Below are 23,778 nucleotides of genomic sequence, written 5' to 3' on the forward strand. Positions count from 1 at the left end.
CACAAAACGCACACGGAGATAAAACATACACACACAACATCTAGTTTAGTTTCAAGTCAAGGTAGCAAAACAATTCACCCTTTCCCAGACGAAAGAACAGCCCAGCTGGTTTTTTAGCGTGTTAAAACAAAACAAAACAAAAAATAAACGGGATATGGTCCAAGCTTGTAAAAACCCTGTTATTTGGAAAAAGGCAGTAGAGAAACATGACTTACTCTGAAGCTAAGAGTACTCTCCTAACCCGGAGGAAAACTGTGAGAAAGCTGTTAGTACTCTTTCAGAGCAACCCAAAGAATCACACATCACAACTTGAAGATACTCAGCCTCAGTAATGAGAAAACAGACACCAAGATGATCCAGCCTCTACACAAGTATGTCTGTTTTGGTGCTTTGTCGAGGGTCTACAACCCCAGCATTAAACTGAAAGAACTTATGGCATCTGACAGTTTAAGCAGGAAGGAATCAGACCAGATATAATTTTGGTGTCTCTTCTCTCATCATTTAATCAAAAAAAAATTCCCATATTTTCTCTCTCTGAATTTTCCTGATCAGCATCATCTGGCATCAAGCAGGATTTGAAAGTTCTGATAGAAAGCGGCAGAAGTTTTGGGCCGTCTGTGGCCAGCGACCCGTGAGTGTACCTGGGAAGTTTGAGGCCTTTTTCCTCAGCCTCTTGCTCTCTACAGTCATCATGTCTTTAGTGGTGAGACATTAAAGAGAGTGTTAACAGAGACCTAAATGTGTGTCCATGTGTGTGTGACAGGTATGAAACTGTAAGGAAATGCTGGCAGGTAAGTGTTTCTCACCTGTCTGATCCCAGTAGTCTGAAGATGCGTGTGCTGTCTGAGATCTCCTGAGTGATCTGATGAAAGAAAGCAGAAGAGGTGCTAAATGATGCCGTAAAACACCGATGATCTGACTCAGATGCCTCATCAGACTTTTGCCAAATACTGACTAATGATTTAATATAAAGGATTAAGATTTTAAAAACTAATCTTAAAGACATTTTGCACATGAATAGTGCTAATAAAAACCCACAGAGGCCGACAATGACCACTGATTATTCTTAGAGACCTGTACAAAATAAAACAAGAGACAAAACACTGCAACAGTTTAAAGTGGCGACAGCCTCAGTGAACGCAGTAGCAGAGTTTGGACCTGGAAGCACGGTTGATGCGTCATTGCTTAACAGACAGATAGTCAGAGTGAAGCGTTTTGACAGACTGTATGTGCATTTAATCCTGGTTTGCAACCATGTAAGAATGTGTAATTATGATACTATCCATAAGGCCACATAAATATTGGGTAGAAATGGAAACTGTTACACCCTGTTATCCCTTGAATTACTGTGATGTGATTTTTTTGAGGCTATATTGAGCACCCACAGTAAGGCCCAAAATCCTAATAAAGTAAGATTAAATAAGACACCCTGATGCTGCGGACTAAACATTATTACAGCGCGCAGAGGCCACCTGAAGAGCGTGTTTTACTCTTAAATGTGCTCAGTATGAATCTCACCTCATTAGTCTTGAAACTCCGTCCCTGCATGCCATGTCTCCAAAACGCCAATACGCTGTCTTGGAGGCAAACTGCATAAAAAAAAAGGAAAGGAAAAAACCCCAAAGAAAAACAATGCGGATTAAGGTTTGTTTATAGATCAACAGTAACCCACTAGAAGATATCCATGCCATGTAGTCTTTCTGTTTTTGTTTACCGATGTTTTCAATCTGGAAGTTGAAGGTGAGCTCGGCTGACAACTTTCTGCTGGATTTTAACCGACCTTGGAGATTTACTATCTTTATACACCCTGTAGTAGGAAAAACAAAAAAAGACAGAGGAAACAGTTTGGTAAAACTAATAAAATAAGTGATAATACCTTCTAAATCTGAACCTGAAAAGATCATAAATGGGTAAGATGAGTTAAAATCTATTAGCGACTCACTGTCGAGGCAGACTAGGATCGTGTCTCTCTCTAGCTGAGTGACATGGATCACACATGTCTGTGGGGTTTCTGCAGAGGAGGAGAAAAAGGCAGAGGATTACTTTGGCTCTCGTGCTGTTCCCACCAAAGAAAACTGTTGTTGGTTTAACTTGACAGAGCCGGGCGGTGTTCTCACCTGCTTCTGTGAACCAGGAGGAGGTAGAGTTGGGATTGACTGTGCCAAATCGGACCACCTGGCTGAGTTCAGTTCCTTTACTGACTGCGACACAGATGAGAGGGTAAGTCTGTTCAGGGACCACCAACATTTCAAAGACCTCCAACGGACAGGGTAGTGGGAAGTCAATAGTCTGTTACATAGAAAAGGAAAAAAAGTTTAGAAAGCTATGTGTTGTATTTAGATATAATCATAAAATCATTTGACTGGAATCAGCTGAGCCATTTGCCGACTGACTGGCACCAATATCAGCTGATCTGCCAGGACCGCAGAACTCGTGGCCAAGCAAAATTAACACTGTGCTTGGTCTTTTCAAACTTTTGATCTTGAAAAAAAAACTGCTAGCATTGTGGAAAAAATTCTTGCGTGTGCAAATACTTATTTTCTTTCTTGTAACTGTGTAATAAAACGTGCTTAGGAAAGGAGCTTAAATTAAATGAACATTATCTTGATTTTTGGGGAGATTCAAAACTGACCTTGATGAGCATGAACTTCTGCATTGACTCCACCCACTCCAACAGCATGACACTTGACTGGAAGGCTCCACACAGGTACTTATGACCTGTGTATGGGTTACGAACTGCACAAAAAACAACACCGGCCATGAATACATTTGAATTTTTCCTCTTTGCACAAAAATGATAATTCAGTGCTATTTTTTGTTCTTCACAAACACCACACAGGACAGTACAAGATAACACGAGGTAGTTTCATGCAACGAGTCCGAATTTGATACAGTTAAATAAAGTTAGTCACAGAACATAATTAAAAAACAAAAACAGGTGTTCGACAAAAGAAAATATAAAATCAGCATTTACAGAAACTCACCTACGCAGCACTTTTGGCACCCTTTAGTCTCTGGAATCTTATTGGACACAGCAAACTTCCTATAATAAAGAAATATGATCCAAATATAAAGCTGAACTGGCACAAACTTCTGGTTTTATTGAAAACGTATTTAAATTAGTTAAAATAAGCAGGAGTGACATTTAATTTATGTAGGGGGGGAAAAACTACAAGGAAACAGAGGCTATAAATATTTCACAGCTTAGATTTTCTAGTTGTAGAGTTACCTGGGAATTATCTTATCAGGCAGCTTGTGTGTGGGAATGGCTACTGGTAACTTCTGTAACTGTCTGGCCTGTTCAAACATACCGCTTAGACTATGGGAGTACAGCTGAGAGGCTTTTCCTGCAATGAAACAGGATATAGAAGAAACAGTTAAAAGGAAATAATAGTAGTGACCTACGATACAAGCTACAAAAGCATATTTGAAGAAATAAAACACACTGTATCAAAAATCATGCGCCGATGATCCAATTTAAGAACAATTTCAGAGACAAATGGGTGAAAGTAATAAGGGCAGTCAAGTGAAACACACTTCTATAATAATGATGTTCGACAACTCACCAGATATGGAAAGAAGACAGTTGTTCATGACATATAACCAGGTACACCGCCGAGGGAAGAGCTGCAAGTGGACACAAAGTAATCTGAGCATCTCAGTGTGCCAGAACATTTAAAACAGTCTGATTCAAAGACTGGACTATCTCACATGTATAACATTACAACTAATATACCCTGTTTTCAGAAAGTATATAGCATTATGTTAAATTATCCGATTTCTAGTCTCACCTGTTCCATTGTTGTCTCATGTAGCTCATTGAGGTTTAATGTGTAGATTCCCTCTTCTGCTCCGAATATCAAATACTGGTCTGAAACGCACAAAAGAGCATTTGATCCGTGCTTAGTGAAAAGTGAAAACAACACCTGTAAAATAAACTTTGATAGTGTTTTCCTGTTGGTTACCTCTGGTGTCAGGGTTGATCCACGAAGTGGCACAGTGGATCTTGAGGGGACAGCCGTTGAACACCTTGGAGAAACACGCACCCATCTGGAAACGGGAGAAAAAGAAAGAAGTTCAAGATTTTTTTTTTTTTTAAATTTAAAGGATTCGGAGACCCTGTGATTTAAATGCCTTTAGTGAGACACTCCACACTAAAAAGTAATATTTTAACTTGCTTATGGATTCGTTTTCCATTTTTTTCCAAATGAGTAAATTCATTTCATTTAATATTTTGCACATAAAAAAAACTTTTGTATAGGAACAAAAAGATGTGCAATGCCAAGAAGTCTTTACAACACTAATCCAATTAACTCAACTACATTATTTTCTCTTAAAAACAGACAAACAAAGCAAAAAAGACCCATACTTACATGGACTTTGGGTGTTGGGGGGAGACCATTACTGATTGGCTTCTAAGGAAGTGATAAACACAAACACACATTAAAAACATCAATAATAAAATGACTGGATGATATATATGAGCATAACAACCTGTATATATAAAATGTATTCTCCCAGCAGATAGTCTATAGTGCACTTAAAACATGCTGTAAATAAAATAATTGTAGCTGAATTAGCTCACTAAGCTATTAGTCATAGTTTGAAGTACACCCATCTGGTGCTTCAGTTTGACAAGTATGTAGATGAAGCTATCTAGGTGCATAACTTCTCCTACAGCACTCCTCTAAACTTTCTCAAGGGTTGAACATTATGGAATTTATTTTTCCCCTGATTTATAATCCATTATTGACTTGGGAGATGCCCAAATTCCACTTCTTCTTTAAAAAACAGTGATGATCAGCAAGAGCTGCGACAGCAACAAAGGTCAGGATCCTTCACTGGCTTTGCACTGACAAAAACACTACCCAATACATTTCACCTGACTTGGCCTTTCCTCTCCACACAGTGTTATGCCGATTATTAATAATTTTAACAATGGCAGCACTCTGCATCCTCCCTCAAGACCTCTGTGGGTCCTTGAGCCACTCCTGCATGCTTACCGGAACATCCTTCTTGTCCTTCCGTATGGGGACACTAGGTGGCATGGTGGACTGCCTCTCTGCTGGGCTGGCCCTCTCGCCATTGTGGGGAGAGTTCAGCCCATTACCTACAACAACAACAACAACAGACACAACAGACACAACTTACTGTGTTTGAGTGACACAGGAAACAGAGAGAGCAGGTAAGAGACAGAGAGACTGTGTGTGCGCATGTGAAGCTTTGAAAACAAAGAAAGCCAAAATAAACATGACGCGTCTACAAAAACACTTGATTTAATGAGAACAATTTAATTTATAAGACTAAAGACAGCAAGGAGTGTTAATATTAAAGAGTAAACAAAAACAAGCTATTGGGAGCAGAGAGGGGGGGGAGGAGGGAAGGAGCAGGCCAGCAGGAAGAAAACAGAGGATCAAATATGGTCATGATCGAGGGGGAGTGTGAATGCACCACAAACTGCAGTCAATTATTGATCAGTTTCTCTCCTTTACTACCCCAGCGAGTAACCAGCGAATGACAGGTAGTAAACGGCAAAACCATTTGAGCTACGCACGAATGTTGCTTCCTGTCGTGATTAGAGCCATAACCATATCGTCAAAGACAGTTCAACTTTCACCTGAGCGTGCCTACAGCACGACCATTCCAGCATGACTGTGCAATTCTACACTATGCTTTCAATCTACTGAACTGTTATTATTTCCAAAACACCATGGTTAATATATCTACCATATACTGCTTATTAAATGTAACACTTTACTGTAAAAGCTTCCAAAGCGCAATCAAAAAACTAGAGAAATAAACTTAAAAATATGCAGGATCTACATTCTCTGTGCAAAATCAAAAAGGCAAAAATAATATCCAAAGAAGCATAGCCCTGTCCTGAGATTAGGTCATAGGTGGCAGCAAATTTTAATTGCTCAACTTATCCACTTCCAAGTCAGAGGAACACTATATAACACAATAATAAAAAAAAAAAAAAATCAGAGCATGACTGAGATACCCGAAATGCTCAACAACAATGCAAACATTTAAAAGGCACACTAGAACGGGGATTTAGTCACTTGCCTAAAGTATAAAACGGGATTACAAACTTTTATAAAATTTGGCATTTCTGTTACTGTTTAATAAGTTCAGTTATAATTTGGCATCTGTAAACTAGTATAAAGAAACATGAAACAGCAAATTTAACTAAAAAACACTTCATTGTCAGAATGTCTACAACGACATATTAGGGCCACTAAAGGCCAAAAAAGGGGGGGGGGGGGAAGAATAATTGGAGGACAATGAAGGGCTTAATATTCTGAGAGTTAAGAAACTACTTTGAGATTAAAGTTGGAAACTTAAAATGTAAAAAAATAAATAAATAAGTTATATTTGAGCTTTTGGGATCCATGCCTCACGTGAAAATCTAACAACACAACAGCTCATTTTCATGAAAACCTTTAACCTCCACTGACCCTAATAGGCCGTTTTTAGAAAGTGAGAGCTGACAATGCACAGAATAATCTTTTGTTAAAAGAATCAAAACTGGACCAGTCAGCCAGGACTATGTTTTCTCCTCTTCCTTTGTCCTAAGAAGCGAGGGGGAGTGGTTTAGCAGCATTTGATTGTTTGGATCACTGCATTGGATGAACCAATCAGTCTTCACAAAAATGACTTTAGAGACAAACAATCATGTTGAGCGTGAGCTGATGAACGGAAGAAACAAAGCAAATAAAAACTTTAAAAAAAGCATTACTGTTAATGGAATCATGGAACAAATAAATCAGACTACAAGGAAAGACTAATGGAAGACCACACAACCAATCGCAGGGGACGACAGGGTCTGCGGACACTACCCAGCTACCAAATCAGCTGCTCTTACTCTCTTTCTTTTCCTCCTGTTTTTCCTGCTCCTCTTTCACCTCCTTGAGAACCTCCCATGCCTCCTCCAGCTCCTCCTCTGTGTGAGGCGTGTGGAGCCACTCCCAGAAATGCCTAAAGCTCCCATCATCCTCTGTGGCAGAGTTTTCGACGTCTTTGAGCTTCGGGCTCTCGTTACCTAGGCTACTGCGGCGGTGGGGCGGCAGCTTCGGGGGCGGGGGACGCGGGGGGACATAGGAGGCGGGCTTGGCGGGGCTCGGCGTCTCTGGCACTGGGCAGCGCTTGATGGTCCCTCCCCCTCCACCGTCATCTTCACTGTGTGAGTGGCTGTCGTCGTGTTTTTGATCCGTCTGATTATGGGGTGAGGAGATGGATTTGGGCTTAAGAAGAAGAAGAAGAAGAAAAAGATTGTATAAGAAATCAGTTACTTTTTTCATATTCTGAGCACTAAAATTGCTACTAGTTCAAAAATTCTGCTAACTACAGACACGGTTTTTCCTACCTTAGGAGGAAGTGGGGGTGGGACCCTTGGCCTCATGATGGTGCTTGATTTACTGAAGAATAAGAGGGAAAAATCTGTGACAAGATACTCAAGACAGCTGCCGTTTTTTACAACCAGGAAATATATGGGAAACAATAAGTATATGTTAGAATGTTAGCACTGAAGCTATGGTTTGACTTGCCATTTTTAAGCCATTTATAAGCTAAGTTATTACGTTCAACGCATAATTACAATCCAGAGTTTTTCTTAAAAAAAAAAAAAAAAAAAAACCCAAACCCAACCATTTTATTGGAAATAGAAAATAAAATTGTCGGATTTGTTTTAAAAATAATCGAAAAAATATGCTGACACATTTGTGAACCCAGATCAGATGAGATGTAATATTTTGCAGGCTCACTGAATGTGAAATCAAAGGCTCAAATAACAGGTTTAACCACAGCCCAATGCCACTTACACACAAACTGATATAATAGAAAGGTCATTAAAGGTTAACCACGAAATATAAAGTAAGACAAGAACTTTAGACAACAGTAAAACAAAGAAGGGTCAGCGTGTGCAAAGCCTCTGAATAGATAGCGCTGATACTGACAAACTTAATAATATTTTAGTAAAAGTATTACTTTTAAAATTAAAATTTATGTTTAGTGTAAATAAATTAGAGTTTGTGTCTTGCTCTCATTTAAAGCACCTCTTAAAATCTTTTTTTTTTAAAAGGAAAAGAAATAGAAGAGTAATTGCAATTATGCCTTCCGACCAGCACAATTTCAGAGACTTTATCCATGACATTTTATAAATGTTGTAGTTAAGTTATGGACAAGAACCAATCACAGCACACAAATCAGAATGGAGAGAGGCTGGGAGCCAATCACAGTGAAAAATGAAGATGGGGGTACCAAGAAAAGAAGTTGCAGTATTTAAGCTGAGTGGGAGACACAGAAAAAGATCACCCCCCCCTTAAAGAAGCTTAAAGTGTAAACTTTATCAGTACAAAACTAATCTGTGACTGACATAGTTTACACATTCACTTAAGGTGGTAAGCCACGCATGGGTGCAGTAAGCATAAAAGCATCTCTAAAGAAAGCAGGAAGAAAGCAGCTCTCTTAGAATGCACTGATGCTAAACACAAGGCTGGTGATAAGGACTATGCAATCAGATTATGACCAAAATATGGAAGCCCGTTTCCACCACTAAAAAAATAAATAAAAAAGTATCCACAACTCTAAATTTCGAGTTATTTTCCCTTATCAACTCGAAATTCCGAGAAAAGTAACTTGAGTAAATTTCGAGTTAGCTCTACCAATCAGTAATCTACATGAATGATGTCATTTTCTTGTACCTGGAAGGATATGGCGCAGAGGAATGCGCAGTCAAAACCGTATCGCAACAAACTGGTGCTTTTGAGAGCACGTTTGCTGATAGTAACGCCATGTGATTCAGCTAACAGCACAAGGATTTCATCATTTGTGAAGCCACGTTGAAAATACTCAGCAATTTGTGCATTCATGACTTACTTACTGGTAGCTTAGCTGTAGCATTTGTAGCTGAGGGCTTCAGCTTCCGGGTAACAAGGAAATGATGTCATTCACGTAGATTACTGCTTGGCAGTGCTACTTTTCTTGAAATATCAAGTTAATAAGTCAAAATTTCGAGTTATGGATACTTTTTTTTTTTTCAACCAAAAACCCCAACAAAGCCGAGATCATAACTTTAAAACTTTAAAATGCTGAATGTGCAAAAGGGAATTTATTTGCAACTGAAATTATTTTAAGATGCTTGAAAAGAAACAAAATCTATTCGAATTTTTGATACCTACACTAAAGATTTTCAAAATTTAGTGTCTATGTAATCCAAATGCTCCTAACTTTAACTTTTACTCAGTAACTAAGTTGATTTGGGGACCATCCGTTGGTCGTCAAGTCTGGATGTGAAGGCTTAAGCTGAGTGTTTTCGTGATCAGCAACAGTTTGTGTTCTCAAACTAAACTGGAGACTGAGAAACCAACGGATACTGTACGCTCACTGGCTACAGACTTGTCAATGACAAGCACACCCAAGTTTATCATCCTTTCTCACACTAAAATGCTAATGAATTAACATCATACTTAATCAATAAAACTTAATAACGCTTCATCAAGTCTCCAGTTTAATTAATGTCTAACGTCTCAAAGCAAAGGAGTCAAAAGTGTTATTTTTCCATAGATTTGAATAAAACTGGAAGCCCTTTTTGGAACCAGAAGAGTCACAGCAGAGTGCAGGTTCAAGTCGTTTCTGCATCGGCTACACCAGGGGTAGGCAACTCCAGGCCTCAAGTGCCGGTGTCCTGCAGGTTTTAGATATCACCCTGGGTCAGCACACCTGAATCAAATGATTAGTTCATTCCCAGGCCTCTGGAGTTCTTCATGACATGTTGAGGAGGAACTTTAGCCATTTGACTCAGCTGCGTTGGATCAAGGACACATCTAAAACCTGCAGGACACCGGCACTCGAGGCCTGGATTTGCCCACCCCTCGGCTACACTTTCTCTATATTGTTTACATAGAGTCTGAGGGACTAAATATTTTTGTTCCTTTGTCTGGAGGAAATTTCCTTTTTTGTATGGCTAGAAGATTTTGTTTTCTATCGCTCTTAAACACCTTAAAAAAAACCCTTGAGAGAAAAAAAACCCCTCCCCCCCACCACAACACAGAAGGAAACTACAAAAGCTAGAAACTGCTACAGCACAACAGGTTGCAGCCACTTTAGGAATTCAGGTCATTTTCATTTGTGCAGTCACAGCACTGTGTGTTGTGGATATGACTTGAAGGGAAAATCCTATAATATAAAGCACAAAAGGCCTCTCTGACTGTGGTGGAAAATATCTGTCTAGAAAAAAGGAAAAAAAAAAAGACTCTGGCCTGCCGCAGACATTTGGCTTTTACACTGAGGGGAGAGGCTGGATGCCAGATCTCCAGTTTTATAGAGGCAAGATAAGACAGAAGGCAGTGTGATCTCACACACACTCATACACACACAGAGCAAGAAGGCACACAGATGGCGAAGCCAGTGAAGAACAAAACAAGACAACGGCACACAAGAGGACAAGGTCATGAGCATCAGTTATCTAAAGAATGAAACTGAACTCCGGCTCAATGATCCATATAGAACATGTCAAATCTTTAGCTATAAAGTATATTTTAATGCTGTGTTGTTTGCGTGACACCTACACTTCTCCATTTATTACATTTCTACTACTGAAAGAATATATGAGGAAATATCAATAGCGTCTTGGTGAACATTTAGGGTTAGGGTTACTGTTAGTAGCTTTAAGAAAGCATGGAAAACACAAAGGCAGCAGGCACACACACACAAACAGGTGGCGTATGTGGCGTGATGGTGGGGTGTGCTCCATAAAGATGTGTGGATGAAACTGGCAAAGGTAGGAAGCCTTAACTCCTTGTCTTCCTTCTCAGTCTTTCCTCTGAAACAAGTGAGGGAAAGATGGGAAAAGAAGGATTTGGAGAGGCTTCCAGTTCTAAGACTGAGAGGGAACTTACTGAGTGTGAGTTTCATCATCATCTGCACCATCATCATCCTCATCCTCATCATCCCCTAAGTGTGCCACATGGCCCCTGGGAGAGGAGGTGAAGACAGGAAGGGGGGTGGGGAAAGAAAGGACAAAGGAGGAGTGGGAAAGGGGGCATAAGGAGGAGTGATCAGGGGAGAAAGGGAGCAAGCAAAGGAGATAGGGGATGACAACAGAAGGCAGAGGCAGAAGAGGACAGAGGAAGAAGGGGGAAGGGGAGGGAAAGCTGAGTGAAGCTTGGTTCACAAACTACTTCTGAACTCCTGACCCTGTGCAGATCTGAAAGGACTGAATAGGTTCAAATAAAAGCATGACCCAATTTTTACTGTGATCCACAAAAATCAGCAAAATGACTCATCTGAACAACCAAGAGAAACAGTCTGAGGGCCAATTACTTCCACAACCAGACACTTCCAAACCCAGCGGTCCAGTTTGAACCATTAAGTCCTTATAGATCTACACACGTCAACAGTAAGCGTAACCTTTTAAATCATATTATATTATATCAAATTCTCAAATACTGGTAAAAGTCCTTTCATTATCCCAAGGACAGAGAAACCCGGCCTTTGTTTGAAACTCTCTTTATCCTAATGTTTTACATATCAGGAGATAATAAAAATAATTTGGCCCCTAGCATGTCTTAAAAATGGGTAAATATAACCTCTGATGAACAACAACACATAACATATTAAACCATGTCATAATTTTAATACAAAATACCAAAGCAGTATGTGAAAGACTAAGTACGCCGTTACTGCTTCCACAACAATTAAAAGAGTGTAGATACCAGGTGCTACTAATTAAATGCACTTGAATATATGATGATAAGCAAGCGTGAGCACCTTTAAAAAAAGTAAACGTTTAAAAGCTTGCTAATCGTCCCAGGAGTGGATGCAGGTTCACCCAAAGCTCAGATCATGCAAGGCTCGGAGAAAACTGCAAGAAACCCCAAGAGCTTCACCTCAGGTTCTACAGCACTCAGCCTGCATGTTAAACATCAAAAGTTCATAACACTACAATCAGGAAAAGACTGCTCAAGTGTTGCTTGTTTGAAAATGTTACCAGGAGAAAACCTCTTCTTTCTCCTGGCAAAAAAACCCTCCAAAACAAAAACATGGCAGTACAGCTTAGGTTTGCAAATTTGCATCTGAACAAACCACAAGACATTCCAACCAATTTTCTTTGGACAGGTGGGACCAAAGTGTAGATGTCTGGCCATAACGCACAGTTCTACATTTGAAGAGATAAAAACAAAAAAAAAAGAAACACATGACTTCAACGTAACGCATAAAAATAAAAACTTCCATGCCCAATGATGACCTGGGCTTATTTTGCAGCCAGAGGACCCGGGCATCTTGCAGTCATTGAGCCAACCATGAACTCATTGGTATGCCAAAGGATTGTAGAATCAAATATGGTAAAGCTTGGCCACAATTAGGTAAAAAAAAACAGGACAGTGATCCCAAGCACAGAAGCATGACTAAAAATCAAAATCAAGGTGTTGCAATGACCCAGTGAAAGTCCAATCCTGACTGAAAAGCTGTGGTAGAACCTTAAGATAATAATATGAACTTAACAATGGCCACAATGATGTGAGACACTGATGAAGTCATACAGAAAACAACTGCTTCAAGGTATTGGTGGTAAAGGTGGCTCCAGATGCGGTTCACTTAGTGTTTCACGCACTTCCTCTGGTTTCGTCTTAGTTTTTGTTAAATAAATAATGACACATCATACATCACGTGTTGCTGTTCATCAATTTAAAACATCTGATAAGGTTATTTTTCATATTTATTTAACGTGACTATACATGTAAAAACCTCAAAGATGTTAAGGAGCCAAAAAGACAGAAAACCTGGACGTGTTAAGCTCCAAGTAAAGCCACAACATTTTGTAGCCTTAGATGTTTTAGCCTAGAGACAATAATGCTAACAAGTTCCTGCAGCAAAGCAACCATCCAGCAGACCTGCTATTAAGATTTGCTGTTTAACATCTAAGGGAAATATTTAAGACAACTTTGTACCTGATGCCTAATAATGTACAAGCTAATCTAGAGTTCAGTGAAACACATTTTTCATATCAGACTTACTCACCAAAAGTAGCAAAGCACATAAATAGCAATCATTATCTTTTGAGCAGTGAAGAGGAATTTCTCCATAGAAAATGAAACCCAGTGGCTAAAACTATGTCCATGAGAATGTGCATGTTTGTTGGTGTGTGCGTGCATGTGTGTGTGAGAGCCATGCTCTGCAGGAAGCTTCTATGAAGCGCAGCCATTTCCTAATGAGAACAAAGCAAGAAGCAAGCCTGAGAGGAAATAAAACCCAGCAGAATCCAAAACGCCGAGAGCAGTGAGACAGCCTGAAGTAATTACTATAGCATTGGTTGCATGTGATTGGCCTCATTAGTCCTGCCGTTAAACAATGATTGGCTCATGGGTAGGCGTGGTTAGAGCACCAGCAGATCCAAGACACTGAACGTGGACGCCAAAGTGGAGTAAACTCACCTCTGCTGCAGCTCCTCCTCCACCGATTTGAGAAGACTCCTGTTTGACAAGTAGGAAAAGCACAAATGACAGAATAAAAAGAAAGACAAAAGTACCTAGGTTTTGATTTTGTGTATCGAGAATAAAATCTTAGTCCTTCCCAGTCTAGAGGACATTCTGCTGTGCTTATCTGAACCTCAGCTTTCTGCTTACAATGCATGCTTGTGAGCAGAAAGCTGCATACAGACAGTGTCATAAAGTTGGCACAGACTTTGAAATGCACAACAGAAAATCTCTTCACATTCCAAGTCTTCTTATTGTCTACATCCTCGCTCAATCTAGACATTAAAATTTTTTTAAAAAAAATATAAAATAAAATGAAGGATAGCTGCAACTGACAATGAAATGAAAGAAGAGAATCCAGGGGGAGGTAAATGTTTAAAAACAGAAAAGAAACAAGCCAGACTTACTTGTTTCCTCCCAAAAAACGTGATGAATCTTGACCGTATTCCAGCTGCAAATCCTACAAGACAAATTAGATTACCACTGTGACATAACCATTCATAAATAGTTCATTTATACATATATTAACAGGTGCTGTAGATCTTGGCCAACTGAGGCAGTAAACCACGTTTAAAGTTGTGGCCATCACTGAAGCCCTTTTCAGTTGCCAAATGACTGCAGACGCTGCCACTGTAGCAGCTGTGGTGACCGTTACAGCAGCCTGCTGGAAATCATACCCACAATAAGAAGCTCTTTCACCTCAAGTATAATTCATAACCACAGACATTCACAGATGTATATGGTGAGCATATGGGTATTTATAGTTATACAGAGCTGACACTTGCTGAACTCACATTGTGGTCCAATACTACATATATTAATCATCGGGCGTTAGCCACAAAACAAGTCTGGCATTTGACACATTTAGGAAAAGGACCAATGATTAGGTGCACACCAAGTAACTAATTTCAATGTCATCATTAAACAATGATGAAAAGAAACATTATCATCCTACTCATCCTGCTAATTTTTGCTAGTACTGGCTTCACAGATAGAACACAGAAGTTGTTTCCAAAAAGTGGTTCCCTGTCGTTTGGGCTTGTGAAACCCTAAAATTTTGCATTATGGTCTCATGCACTGACTTGTTGTTGAATCAATGACTTATTTTCTAGATGACACAAGTTCCTTTTAGGTCACAAACAGGTGAAAACATGCACTATTTCACAAAACAGTTGAGGGAAAGACAGAAAATGTAACATGCTGTCGGTTACTGAAGTTACCAGCTATGAATTAACCCAGAAACCCAAACTCCACTAAAATCCAATCCAAGAAATACAGGACAGTAGATACGTTAATCATTTTTATTAACTATCATTAAATAGGTTTCACTAATGTAAAATATTGTAGTGCGGTGGTTGTGATGTGCTCCTTGTCCTTTCGATTGAACATTCTGTTACTACTGTTGACTGCAGTTACAGTATTTTTGTATTTGGAAACATGACTAAACGAAAAGGTTTTATCTTCCAAACGCATTCAACACCTCTAAAGGAGGCATATAATGTTAAAATCGGATTTTCTCAATTCATTATCTTTGTCAAAATAGTCACAGTAACAAGATAGAAATAAGTCTCTCTGCAATATCTAGACAGCAGTACTTCTATTGGTCAAGTTTACCTAAAGCTTTGCTCTTTTGTGTTGACTTCTTGGGTAAAATGACAAAAAACACAAATGTATGACAGAGTCTGAAGCCATAACTTTACAGAAGCATGCACAAAGAGCAACTACAAACTTATTTCTAATATTATTATATGTCATTACTAACATATTTGTTTTCTAAATCAATCAAACAATCAATACACATTTTTAGTGACACCTAGGGCTGTGCGATATGACCAAAATCTCATATCCCGATATAAGACATCTATCGTCCCGATAACGATATAAATCACAACAATGTAACATTTTCTGTAAATTCTGTGAATCTCGGGCAGCTCGTTTTGCGGGAAGTGTTTCCAGCTGCGCGTCATGTAGCTGGAGTCGAGTGTTTTAACCGATGCATGAAACTACACATTTTTAGACATAAGTTGTAACGGCCGCCGTTTTCTTTGTGAGTATTTATTACACGGCGTGCTGCGGGGAAAAGCCTGCTCTAACGTTTGAGTCTAAGGTTTATTTTTTTTAGCACCTGGCAGCTCTTTTTTGCTTCTCATCCATAAATACTCTGCATACTCTTTCACGTGATTCAGTTTATTTTGAAAAGTCTCAACAGGATCTTGAGCTTTATTGTGAAAGGTTTATATGGAACATAAACAAGCGGACACGAGATGGTGTTACCGTCGTTGTTGCTAACCACAACGCATAAAAACAGGCGCTTGTCCGTCCGTAGTGTGGTTATATTAAATATAAGAGAAAGAGAGAAAGAAGAAATGAATATAGCCACTACAGTGACCGTCAAAAGGATGAAAAAATATTGCCGTAAACAGTTTATTTTGCAACACCACGAAACAAACGACAGCGTAAAATGAAACGATAGACGTTTTTATATCGTCATCCGATATATATCGTTATATCGAACAGCCCTAGTGACACCCCTAATACAAAGTATCTTTAGTACAGTAAAGTACACCAGTAACTCTTTGGAGCAGTTATCAGATACATTGGTGGACCCCTAAGTGGCTCGCAAACCGTGGATTGGGAACCAATGTTTTAGATAACTTTGGTAAGAAAAGTGTTATGTTGTCATAAAGCACATTTGAGAGTGTGCGGGCTAATAAAGAATCAGTTGTGCAGATTTTATGATTCTGCAGGCTGACAATAAATTCAGCACTATGACAACGGTCCTGAATTTAAATCAACCAATGAAATTCTGGTTGGATATCGGTGACATAAAAACCACAATGTGAATGCAGCATCTTGTCAGAGAAATATTTTTGAATGTTACGCCTGAAAGCAAAAAGCATGCAAGAGGAAATGCGCACTCCAGATGAGCAGACACAAAACACCAATGCTACAAAGAAACTACAAAGAAACACGCATACTAACAGACAAAAAACAAAGCCTCGCTACTCTGGTTAACTACAAGAGGTTAGAAAAACATAAGCAACACTTTACAAATGAGAGAAGCGCATTCTGTGGAAACATCAGAAATATGGAAAAGAAATATTGAGTACCATAGAACACACATTAAAAGTGTATGTGTTAATAAATTTGAGCAGACATGCCTTTTATATACTTTAAATCTCCTTTAGATGTCCTTGAGCAAGGCACTGCACCACTACCAGCCTTTAGAGCTGCAGCTCCACTGCTGAACCTGATATATCTTCCTCTATATTAAAGCCTTTCTTGAAGTAAGTCTTACGACTTGGCAGGTATCTTGGCAGTCATTTTGAAGCACTTTACTGACACATAAAAACTGCATGTACAGAAGTCCAGTTAAATCTGATTTTAAAAGGAGAAAATACTAGAAAAGTTAGCCGACTTTCCCCAAAATATGCTTTTCCCCCCTGGAAGCTACCCTTCTGTCACAATTCTTCAATACATCTCAACTAGACATTTGCTGAGTAACATGCCTCTCCACTGTAGTGTCCCTCCCTGTGTTTATACCTCTGTGTGCCAATCTGTGTGTTTTATGCATATATGAGAAACAACAACAACAATAGCACTAACGACTCTAATCACTATGACAACTACAACACCAGCTCGTGAGGCAAAAGCTGAAGCTGGAAAAAGAAGATAAAGATGGGCAGTAACAGACGGGTGGACTAGAAGAGATGGATCAACAATGTGAAATAACAAATATACAAGTTGGACATCGAGCAGCCGAGAGATTCAGAGCTCTGAAAAAGGACAAAAGTAGGACAAGGACTCATCCTTCAGAGTTTAAGAATGAGCAAGATGGAGAGAAAAAAAAAAATTATATTTTAAATAAAGCATGACGTTAAAAATTGACAGACTGAAAATAAATGGGCCAACAGCTGGAGAGATGGAGAGGCTGAAACAAAGAGAGACTAAAGGTGTACTACCAGATTAGATCTTGCTGTATAGTAGAGCTCCTCAACACAGTCCAGATAGGGCTCAGAATCACACTGGTCAGCAAGACAGAGCGAGAGAGACCTCAGTTAATACATTAACCTGTCCTGGACTAATGGTGGGGAACAGGTAGGAATGGTGATATGGAGGGAAGGGATGACTTGTGAAAAATGAGTTTGGGTTAAAGCTGTGTCCACACTGGAAATGATTCGCTCGTCGCACATCGCTTTCAAGCTGGTGGCTCATCGCTTTTAGACATTCAAGGTTCCGGTTGTCTAAGTTACTCTCTATAGTTTACTACCAGGTCATATGTCAGTCAAGGGTATTCTTCAGTCACTTGCCTGGAAGTTGGGAACAGTTTATCTTGTGTCCCGCCCACTTCAACTCAGCAACAGTTAAGTTGTCTTTATTTGCTTCAAGTTGCCAAATGTCATTCTATTTCTATGGGTCACTATGAATCACTTCCAGTGTGTACGTAGCTTAAGGCCATTTTTATTTAGTTTTTAATAGGTGCTTGACTTGGCAAGAAAAGGATAGAGTATATTTAATAATAATCTCAAGAGAGGAGGAGACAGATGTGAGTTTAAAACATAGATGGAGGTTTGGAATGGAGAGAAAATAATAAACTGTGCTACAACAGCATATATGTGAGCCTACAAAATATAAAGTTAATAAGGGTATAATAAGGGTACTTTTCACAAGATTCTACATACAAATTAAACAAATAATGGTAGCCAGCTGTATTCTGGGTAGTATTTCCACACATGCATTTCTCACTCATCATGGGTATGGATGTCCTGGTATGTTTAGGCTATTAACATTTTCTTTGAATCATGCTGCTAAAGTGTAATTTAAATGAGTTCTTCCAATTTTGACAAGAAAAATGGTCAAATATTCAGCCAGAAGACGGTTGATGGATACCAAAAGGTCTGACTTGCTAAGGGACATTTATCCAAATATTAGTGGGTGTGTATGTATACTTTAGAACCTGTGTGGATTAAAGAAATCCAAAAATATTTCAAACTTGTGCACTCAATCCTTGCTTTGTTAAGTTATTAAAGACATATGCTGTACAATCATTTCATCCTGGAAAGAGAACCGTTCATGTTAAAAGCCAGAATTTACCAAGTTATTCAAGCCCATGATGAGTGTCCGTAAACTTGTGATCAGCGTTTTAGAGGTACTTTCTGTTACTATGGGTCTGTTTGATTTTTGGCCACTATTGTAAAAAAAAAGAGAGAAAAAAAAAATACTTGCACAGAGTCTCTTTTGATCAAAATATTATAATATGAATGCTAAAACAGCATGGCAGTCCTCACTGGATGGATCTTGGAGCTACAAGCTAAAAGCTAAAATCTACACATGTCACAAGACAAATGTAATGGAGTTCCCTTGAAAAGAGAGTAGAAATTTAATGGACAAATGAATGATTTTTGATAAATGATACAGATCATATGAGGTTAATATGATAGCATTAATCTAAATTTATAGATCAAAAGATAAAGAGACGACAAAATAAAGGTTTGGTTAGATTTTTTGGTGAACTATCAAAGACAACTTTAAGAGGGTGGGGACAGTGGAAGACGTGCAAAGAAAGGACAAAAGGTGAAAAGGAAGTCGGGGAGCAACATATACTGGGAAAAAATATCAAGAAATCATAGCTCAGCCAAAGATTTTTTTAAAGAACCTATGCTAACTTTTTGACCAAAACTGAGCATAATCTGACCAAGATAAATTACAAATTTTATGCAAATGAAAGCCAAGAACACGACTTTTATTCTACTGAGTTCTGTCCAACCAGTAGCGAAAGAAAGCTACTACTGACAAATCATACCTGTGTTTGTCAAACAGCAATAACAAGAGGTCTACAGTTACAACTTCATTAAAATGAATCCATAGAGCTGTTTATCCAGCTGGGTTGTGTATTTTAAGCTACTGCAATAACACTGTTCAGCCACAGCCTTCAGGGTTTGGTGAATCCCAAAACATTCCAGATCAAATTGGACTTTTAATTCCTCCAGCAAGCACAAGATCCACCAGGGACTACTCTCTTTACGATATATTCACAACAGCCTGCTGGTTACTGTAAATCTGATTTTATATGCAACTGGGCATTAGATTTCTGCCAATTCTGTTGTTATACCCATATAATAATTAGCGAAACATGCCATTCCTAAACCTTAGAATATTTAACTAGGATTGGTTCAACACAGACAGAGAAAAACATAGATTGGTGGAGGTGCCATGTGTGATTAGGTGAGGGACAGCCAAGTTGGTACTGGTTAATTAACAACCACACAAATCTCATCTCATTCGCACACATACAAACATAATGTGATCAACTCACCGGTTCATGATGAGGTTGTGTCTCCTTTTCCAAAAGACTATCAAACTTCACTTGATCGACTGAGAGAGGCAAAATAAGAGAGAGGGGAGGATGGGAGAAAGGGAATATCATGAGGTAGGGAGATATATATACTGAGTAAGATTATTGAAGAAGGAGGAAAAAGATACTAAAGACATTGTATTTATTCACATTGACCTTTTGTAGCAACTCACATTTCATCTCGGACAGTGTTTTTCCTTCTCTGGTGCTCCTGCTGGTGGAGCGGATACGATAAGGAACCGGGGACTATCAGGAAATAAAAAGAAGAGCAGACAGTGTCAAAGCTGCTCTGGACACTCGGTGTAGTGGTTTGCACTAGATTTGGAAAGATCACAATAGGTTTAAGAACAAAAACATAATCCCACTGCTATTTCCTGTGGGTGGGATTTGATGACACAGCAAAAACAGAGAGTCACACACACACACACTGCAAGAACCAAAACAAACAACAGCAACACAGTCAGAGGAAAAACATTCATCCACCCTTTTGGTACCAAACACTGGATACCTGTAAGCTGTAAAATCCTCTTTACATTGGAAGCTTTATAACAGAGAGATTGTCACACAGTATCTCATCATCATCATCTGATGATCTACATTCTTAATACAAGCGGTAAAACAGGGTTTAAATGCTGAAATGGAAAACGGTACTTAGTTATTTTATATGTCATGAGTGCAGCTGGCCATTCTTATTTTGAACCACAGTTATTGTTAATTTAAAATAAAATCCAAACTCCATCCCACAGAAATCTAATGACACAGCAACCTCAGTGCATGCTTATGAAGCACTGGAAGACAAACCAAGACTACAAAAGACCATGCATCAATCAAAGCAACATTTAGAACTCGGCTCCTCCAACAGACATTTTTGTTTGCTTGTTTGCAATTATTCTCATAGCCCATTCTCATTAGACACAAACCATGATTAATACCTGAAAGGTTAAAGACAGGTGAAGATGGCGTCCATAGCTATAACACTTTAGCAACCTACAGCCTTTTGGCCTTCCACAACACTACATTTTCTTTTGTCTAATATTTGAAACATCAACAGGTTGGAGGCTTTTTTCTCCCCATGAGTTTGTGTATGAATTTAACACTTAAAAACTAGGGGTGCAACGATATTCGTATCGATATTGAACAGTTCGATACAGTGCTTTCGGTTCGGTACGCATATGTATCGAACAATACAACATTTGTAATTTATTTTATCAACTTTCCTTCTGACGATGCTGTCTGTGTGGAGCGCTCAGTGAATCTGCGTTCGACTACTCCGCCTAGGCTGCACTGTCGAGCGCAGATCCACTGAGCGCTCCACACAGACAGCATAGTCAGAAGGAAGAGCGCAGGGCAAGCTAGCAAGACAGAAGTTAAGCTCTCCTTGCAACATGGCAAATTGAACCTCTCCGACCCTCATTCAGATCTGGCGTTTGGAATTATTTTGGTTTTCATGTGATGTATGACCCTGAAGGTAAGCGCGTCATGGACTAAAGTAAAACAGTATGTTGGATGTGCCATGCAATGCTCAATTACATGGGTGGGAGCTAGTGTGTTAGCGCAGTTAGCTCGTTAACGTGTTGGCCGTCTAGCCCCACGCAGGATAGATCGTTAATGGAGATTTGCCGTGTTGTGGCGTTAACGTCATTTCAACGAGATTAACGCTGACAGCACTAGTGGGAACACAACGAATATGACTGCACATTTATGCCGACATCATCCTAGTGCAAAGACAAGTGGAAGCAGACAAAAACAACAAGCATGCATGCTACAAACTTTACCCGAGTCATTTAGACAGCCGTTAGCACATGATTCTCCTTATGGGGACCTGATATGTTTAATATTGTGGCGAGCTCAGACAATGAGGAGACGGAGGTATCGTTTGGTCTTGCTTCCCGTGAGCTAGCACAGCCGTTTATTGACATCTGCAGAAGAACACTGCCGCTAGCTAACTGCTCAGTGCGGCAACCGCACAGCAACAACAACACACAGAGCGCCCTCTGACCCCGGAAGGACACACCGTCGCAGCGAGAAGGCGTCACCCATCACTATGGCAACATAAACAAAACATAACTGTACAAACAGAACCCCGAACAGCCCTGACCCGCTACATAGCCCCCACCTAAGGGGTCAGTCGTCCCCGACGACCCCATTACCCCACACAAAGTCCTGCAAATGTCCAGGTGCCTTCTTTTGGCGCACCGGCCGGTCACGACCGGCGGGGGAAAAGTCACTCGGGTCAGAACATGGGGTGCCACCATCATCCCACTTCTGACACCAATGTGGCGAGCTCAGACAAGGAGGAGACAGAGGTGTCGTTTGGTCTTGCTTCCCGTGAGCTAGCCAGGGAGCACAGCCGTTTATTGACATCTGCAGAAGAACAATGCCGCTAGCTAACTGCTCAGTGCGGCAACCGCACAGCAACAACAACACACAGAGCGCCCTTTGACCCCGGAAGGACACACCGTCGCAGCGAGAGGGCGTCACCCGTCACTATGGCAACATAAACAAAGCATAACTGTACAAACAGAACCCCAAACAGCCCTGACCCGCTACAATATGCTGCTGAGAATATAGCCCAGAAGAAGCGTATAGTATAGCTTTTATTTTGGAAAGAGCCATTTCTCTGTAATAAACTCTCTTAGGTGTTACCGCGCCAGATCCGCGGCCCCGAACCACAGTAAGGAAACCTCTGGCAGTTACTTGAAGGTTCTGTAACTGACTCGTAGCCGGCAACAGCTTACTATACAGGTCAACTCCGCTAGCAAAAAGATCGAAGGAGGCGTAGGAAACTGCTTCACCGAACTTTATTTCTTCTCTAAGGCACGAACACCGCGTACAGTGGGCTGAAACAGTTTACTCACAGCGAGCATCGCCGACACAACTCTGGCTGTCGAGGGAGTTATTATATTCCTTTTATTTATTTTCTTTTCGTCTCTTCTGTAGCTAACCGTTACCTTTTCCCCTTCTCCGCTCTCTCTCTTCACACACACACCAGGCAGTCCCGCTACACACATCCCGAATACATTTCCCATCAGGCTTCATCCTTAAAGGGCCATGCCTGTAACACAGGGCTTGCAAAATCGCTAGCCCGACGTCCCGAGGCTAGCGATTTTTCCAGTCGGGTTACCAAAATCTATCTCTGCCCTGCCCGTTGGGCTATTGTAGGAAGGAAAAATATATGTCAATGCTTTTGCATTCTTTCGGAAATGTAGCTGGGTAATTATGTCATTGGCATCGGTGAGCCACTGTCAATATGTGACATATTGAAATCGCGTTTGAATTTGCTTTCACTTTGCAAATGTCCAGGTGCCTTCTTTTGGCGCACCGGCCGGTCACGACCGGCGGGGGAAAAGTCACTCGGGTCAGAACATGGGGTGCCACCATCATCCCACTTCTGACACCAATGTGGCGAGCTCAGACAAGGAGGAGACGGAGGTGTCGTTTGGTCTTGCTTCCCGTGAGCTAGCCAGGGAGCACAGCCGTTTATTGACATCTGCAGAAGAACACTGCCGCTAGCTAACTGCTCAGCGCGGCAACCGCACAGCAACAACAACAACAACACACAGGGCGCCCTCTGACCCCGGAAGGACACACCGTCGCAGCGAGAGGGCGTCACCCGTCACTATGGCAACATAAACAAAACATAACTGTACAAACAGAACCCCAAACAGCCCTGACCCGCTATAATATGCTGCTGAGAATATAGCCCAGAAGAAGCGTATAGTATAGCTTTTATTTTGGAAAGAGCCATTTCTCTGTAATAAACTCTCTTTTCCAAAGATGAGTGATTCCTCAATCATATTTATTTTTTTAAATTACTTTTGTTTCAGCAACATTAAATTTAAAAACTGTACTTTTGAGTTAAAATATATATTTATAATTTTAATAAATGACAAATTAAAAAGGCATGAACATTTTTTTTGTATCGAAAAAATATCGAACCGTGACACC

General features: G+C 40.0%; 1 protein-coding gene across 7 annotated transcripts in view; it reads right to left on the reverse strand.

Annotated features, from left to right (window-relative positions):
- LOC120714634 (mitogen-activated protein kinase kinase kinase kinase 3-like) overlaps positions 1-23,778 on the reverse strand; it is a 49,703-nt gene that overhangs the window by 4,637 nt on the left and 21,288 nt on the right. Inside the window, exons 13-34 of one of the 7 annotated variants that reach the window (XM_040000968.1) lie at positions 20,004-20,076; positions 19,792-19,850; positions 17,438-17,500; positions 13,883-13,935; positions 13,434-13,472; positions 10,899-10,973; positions 7,367-7,418; positions 7,043-7,244; positions 5,004-5,110; positions 4,374-4,415; positions 3,966-4,050; positions 3,792-3,871; positions 3,567-3,627; positions 3,230-3,347; positions 2,985-3,043; positions 2,633-2,736; positions 2,118-2,289; positions 1,943-2,011; positions 1,715-1,807; positions 1,519-1,589; positions 807-862; positions 642-695 (exon numbers count right to left, since the gene is read on the reverse strand). In XM_040000968.1, the coding sequence (XP_039856902.1) occupies positions 642-695; positions 807-862; positions 1,519-1,589; positions 1,715-1,807; positions 1,943-2,011; positions 2,118-2,289; positions 2,633-2,736; positions 2,985-3,043; positions 3,230-3,347; positions 3,567-3,627; positions 3,792-3,871; positions 3,966-4,050; positions 4,374-4,415; positions 5,004-5,110; positions 7,043-7,244; positions 7,367-7,418; positions 10,899-10,973; positions 13,434-13,472; positions 13,883-13,935; positions 17,438-17,500; positions 19,792-19,850; positions 20,004-20,076 (1,787 nt within the window). Of the gene's footprint in view, positions 696-806; positions 863-1,518; positions 1,590-1,714; positions 1,808-1,942; positions 2,012-2,117; positions 2,290-2,632; positions 2,737-2,984; positions 3,044-3,229; positions 3,348-3,566; positions 3,628-3,791; positions 3,872-3,965; positions 4,051-4,373; positions 4,416-5,003; positions 5,111-7,042; positions 7,245-7,366; positions 7,419-10,898; positions 10,974-13,433; positions 13,473-13,882; positions 13,936-17,437; positions 17,501-19,791; positions 19,851-20,003; positions 20,077-23,778 lie in introns of all 7 variants that reach the window. The other 6 variants (XM_040000967.1, XM_040000971.1, XM_040000970.1 and 3 more) reach the window with 6 other exon arrangements.

This window comes from Simochromis diagramma, unplaced genomic scaffold (assembly GCF_900408965.1).
Source record: "Simochromis diagramma unplaced genomic scaffold, fSimDia1.1 OVJJ01000596.1, whole genome shotgun sequence".
Lineage (NCBI taxonomy): Eukaryota > Metazoa > Chordata > Actinopteri > Cichliformes > Cichlidae > Simochromis > Simochromis diagramma.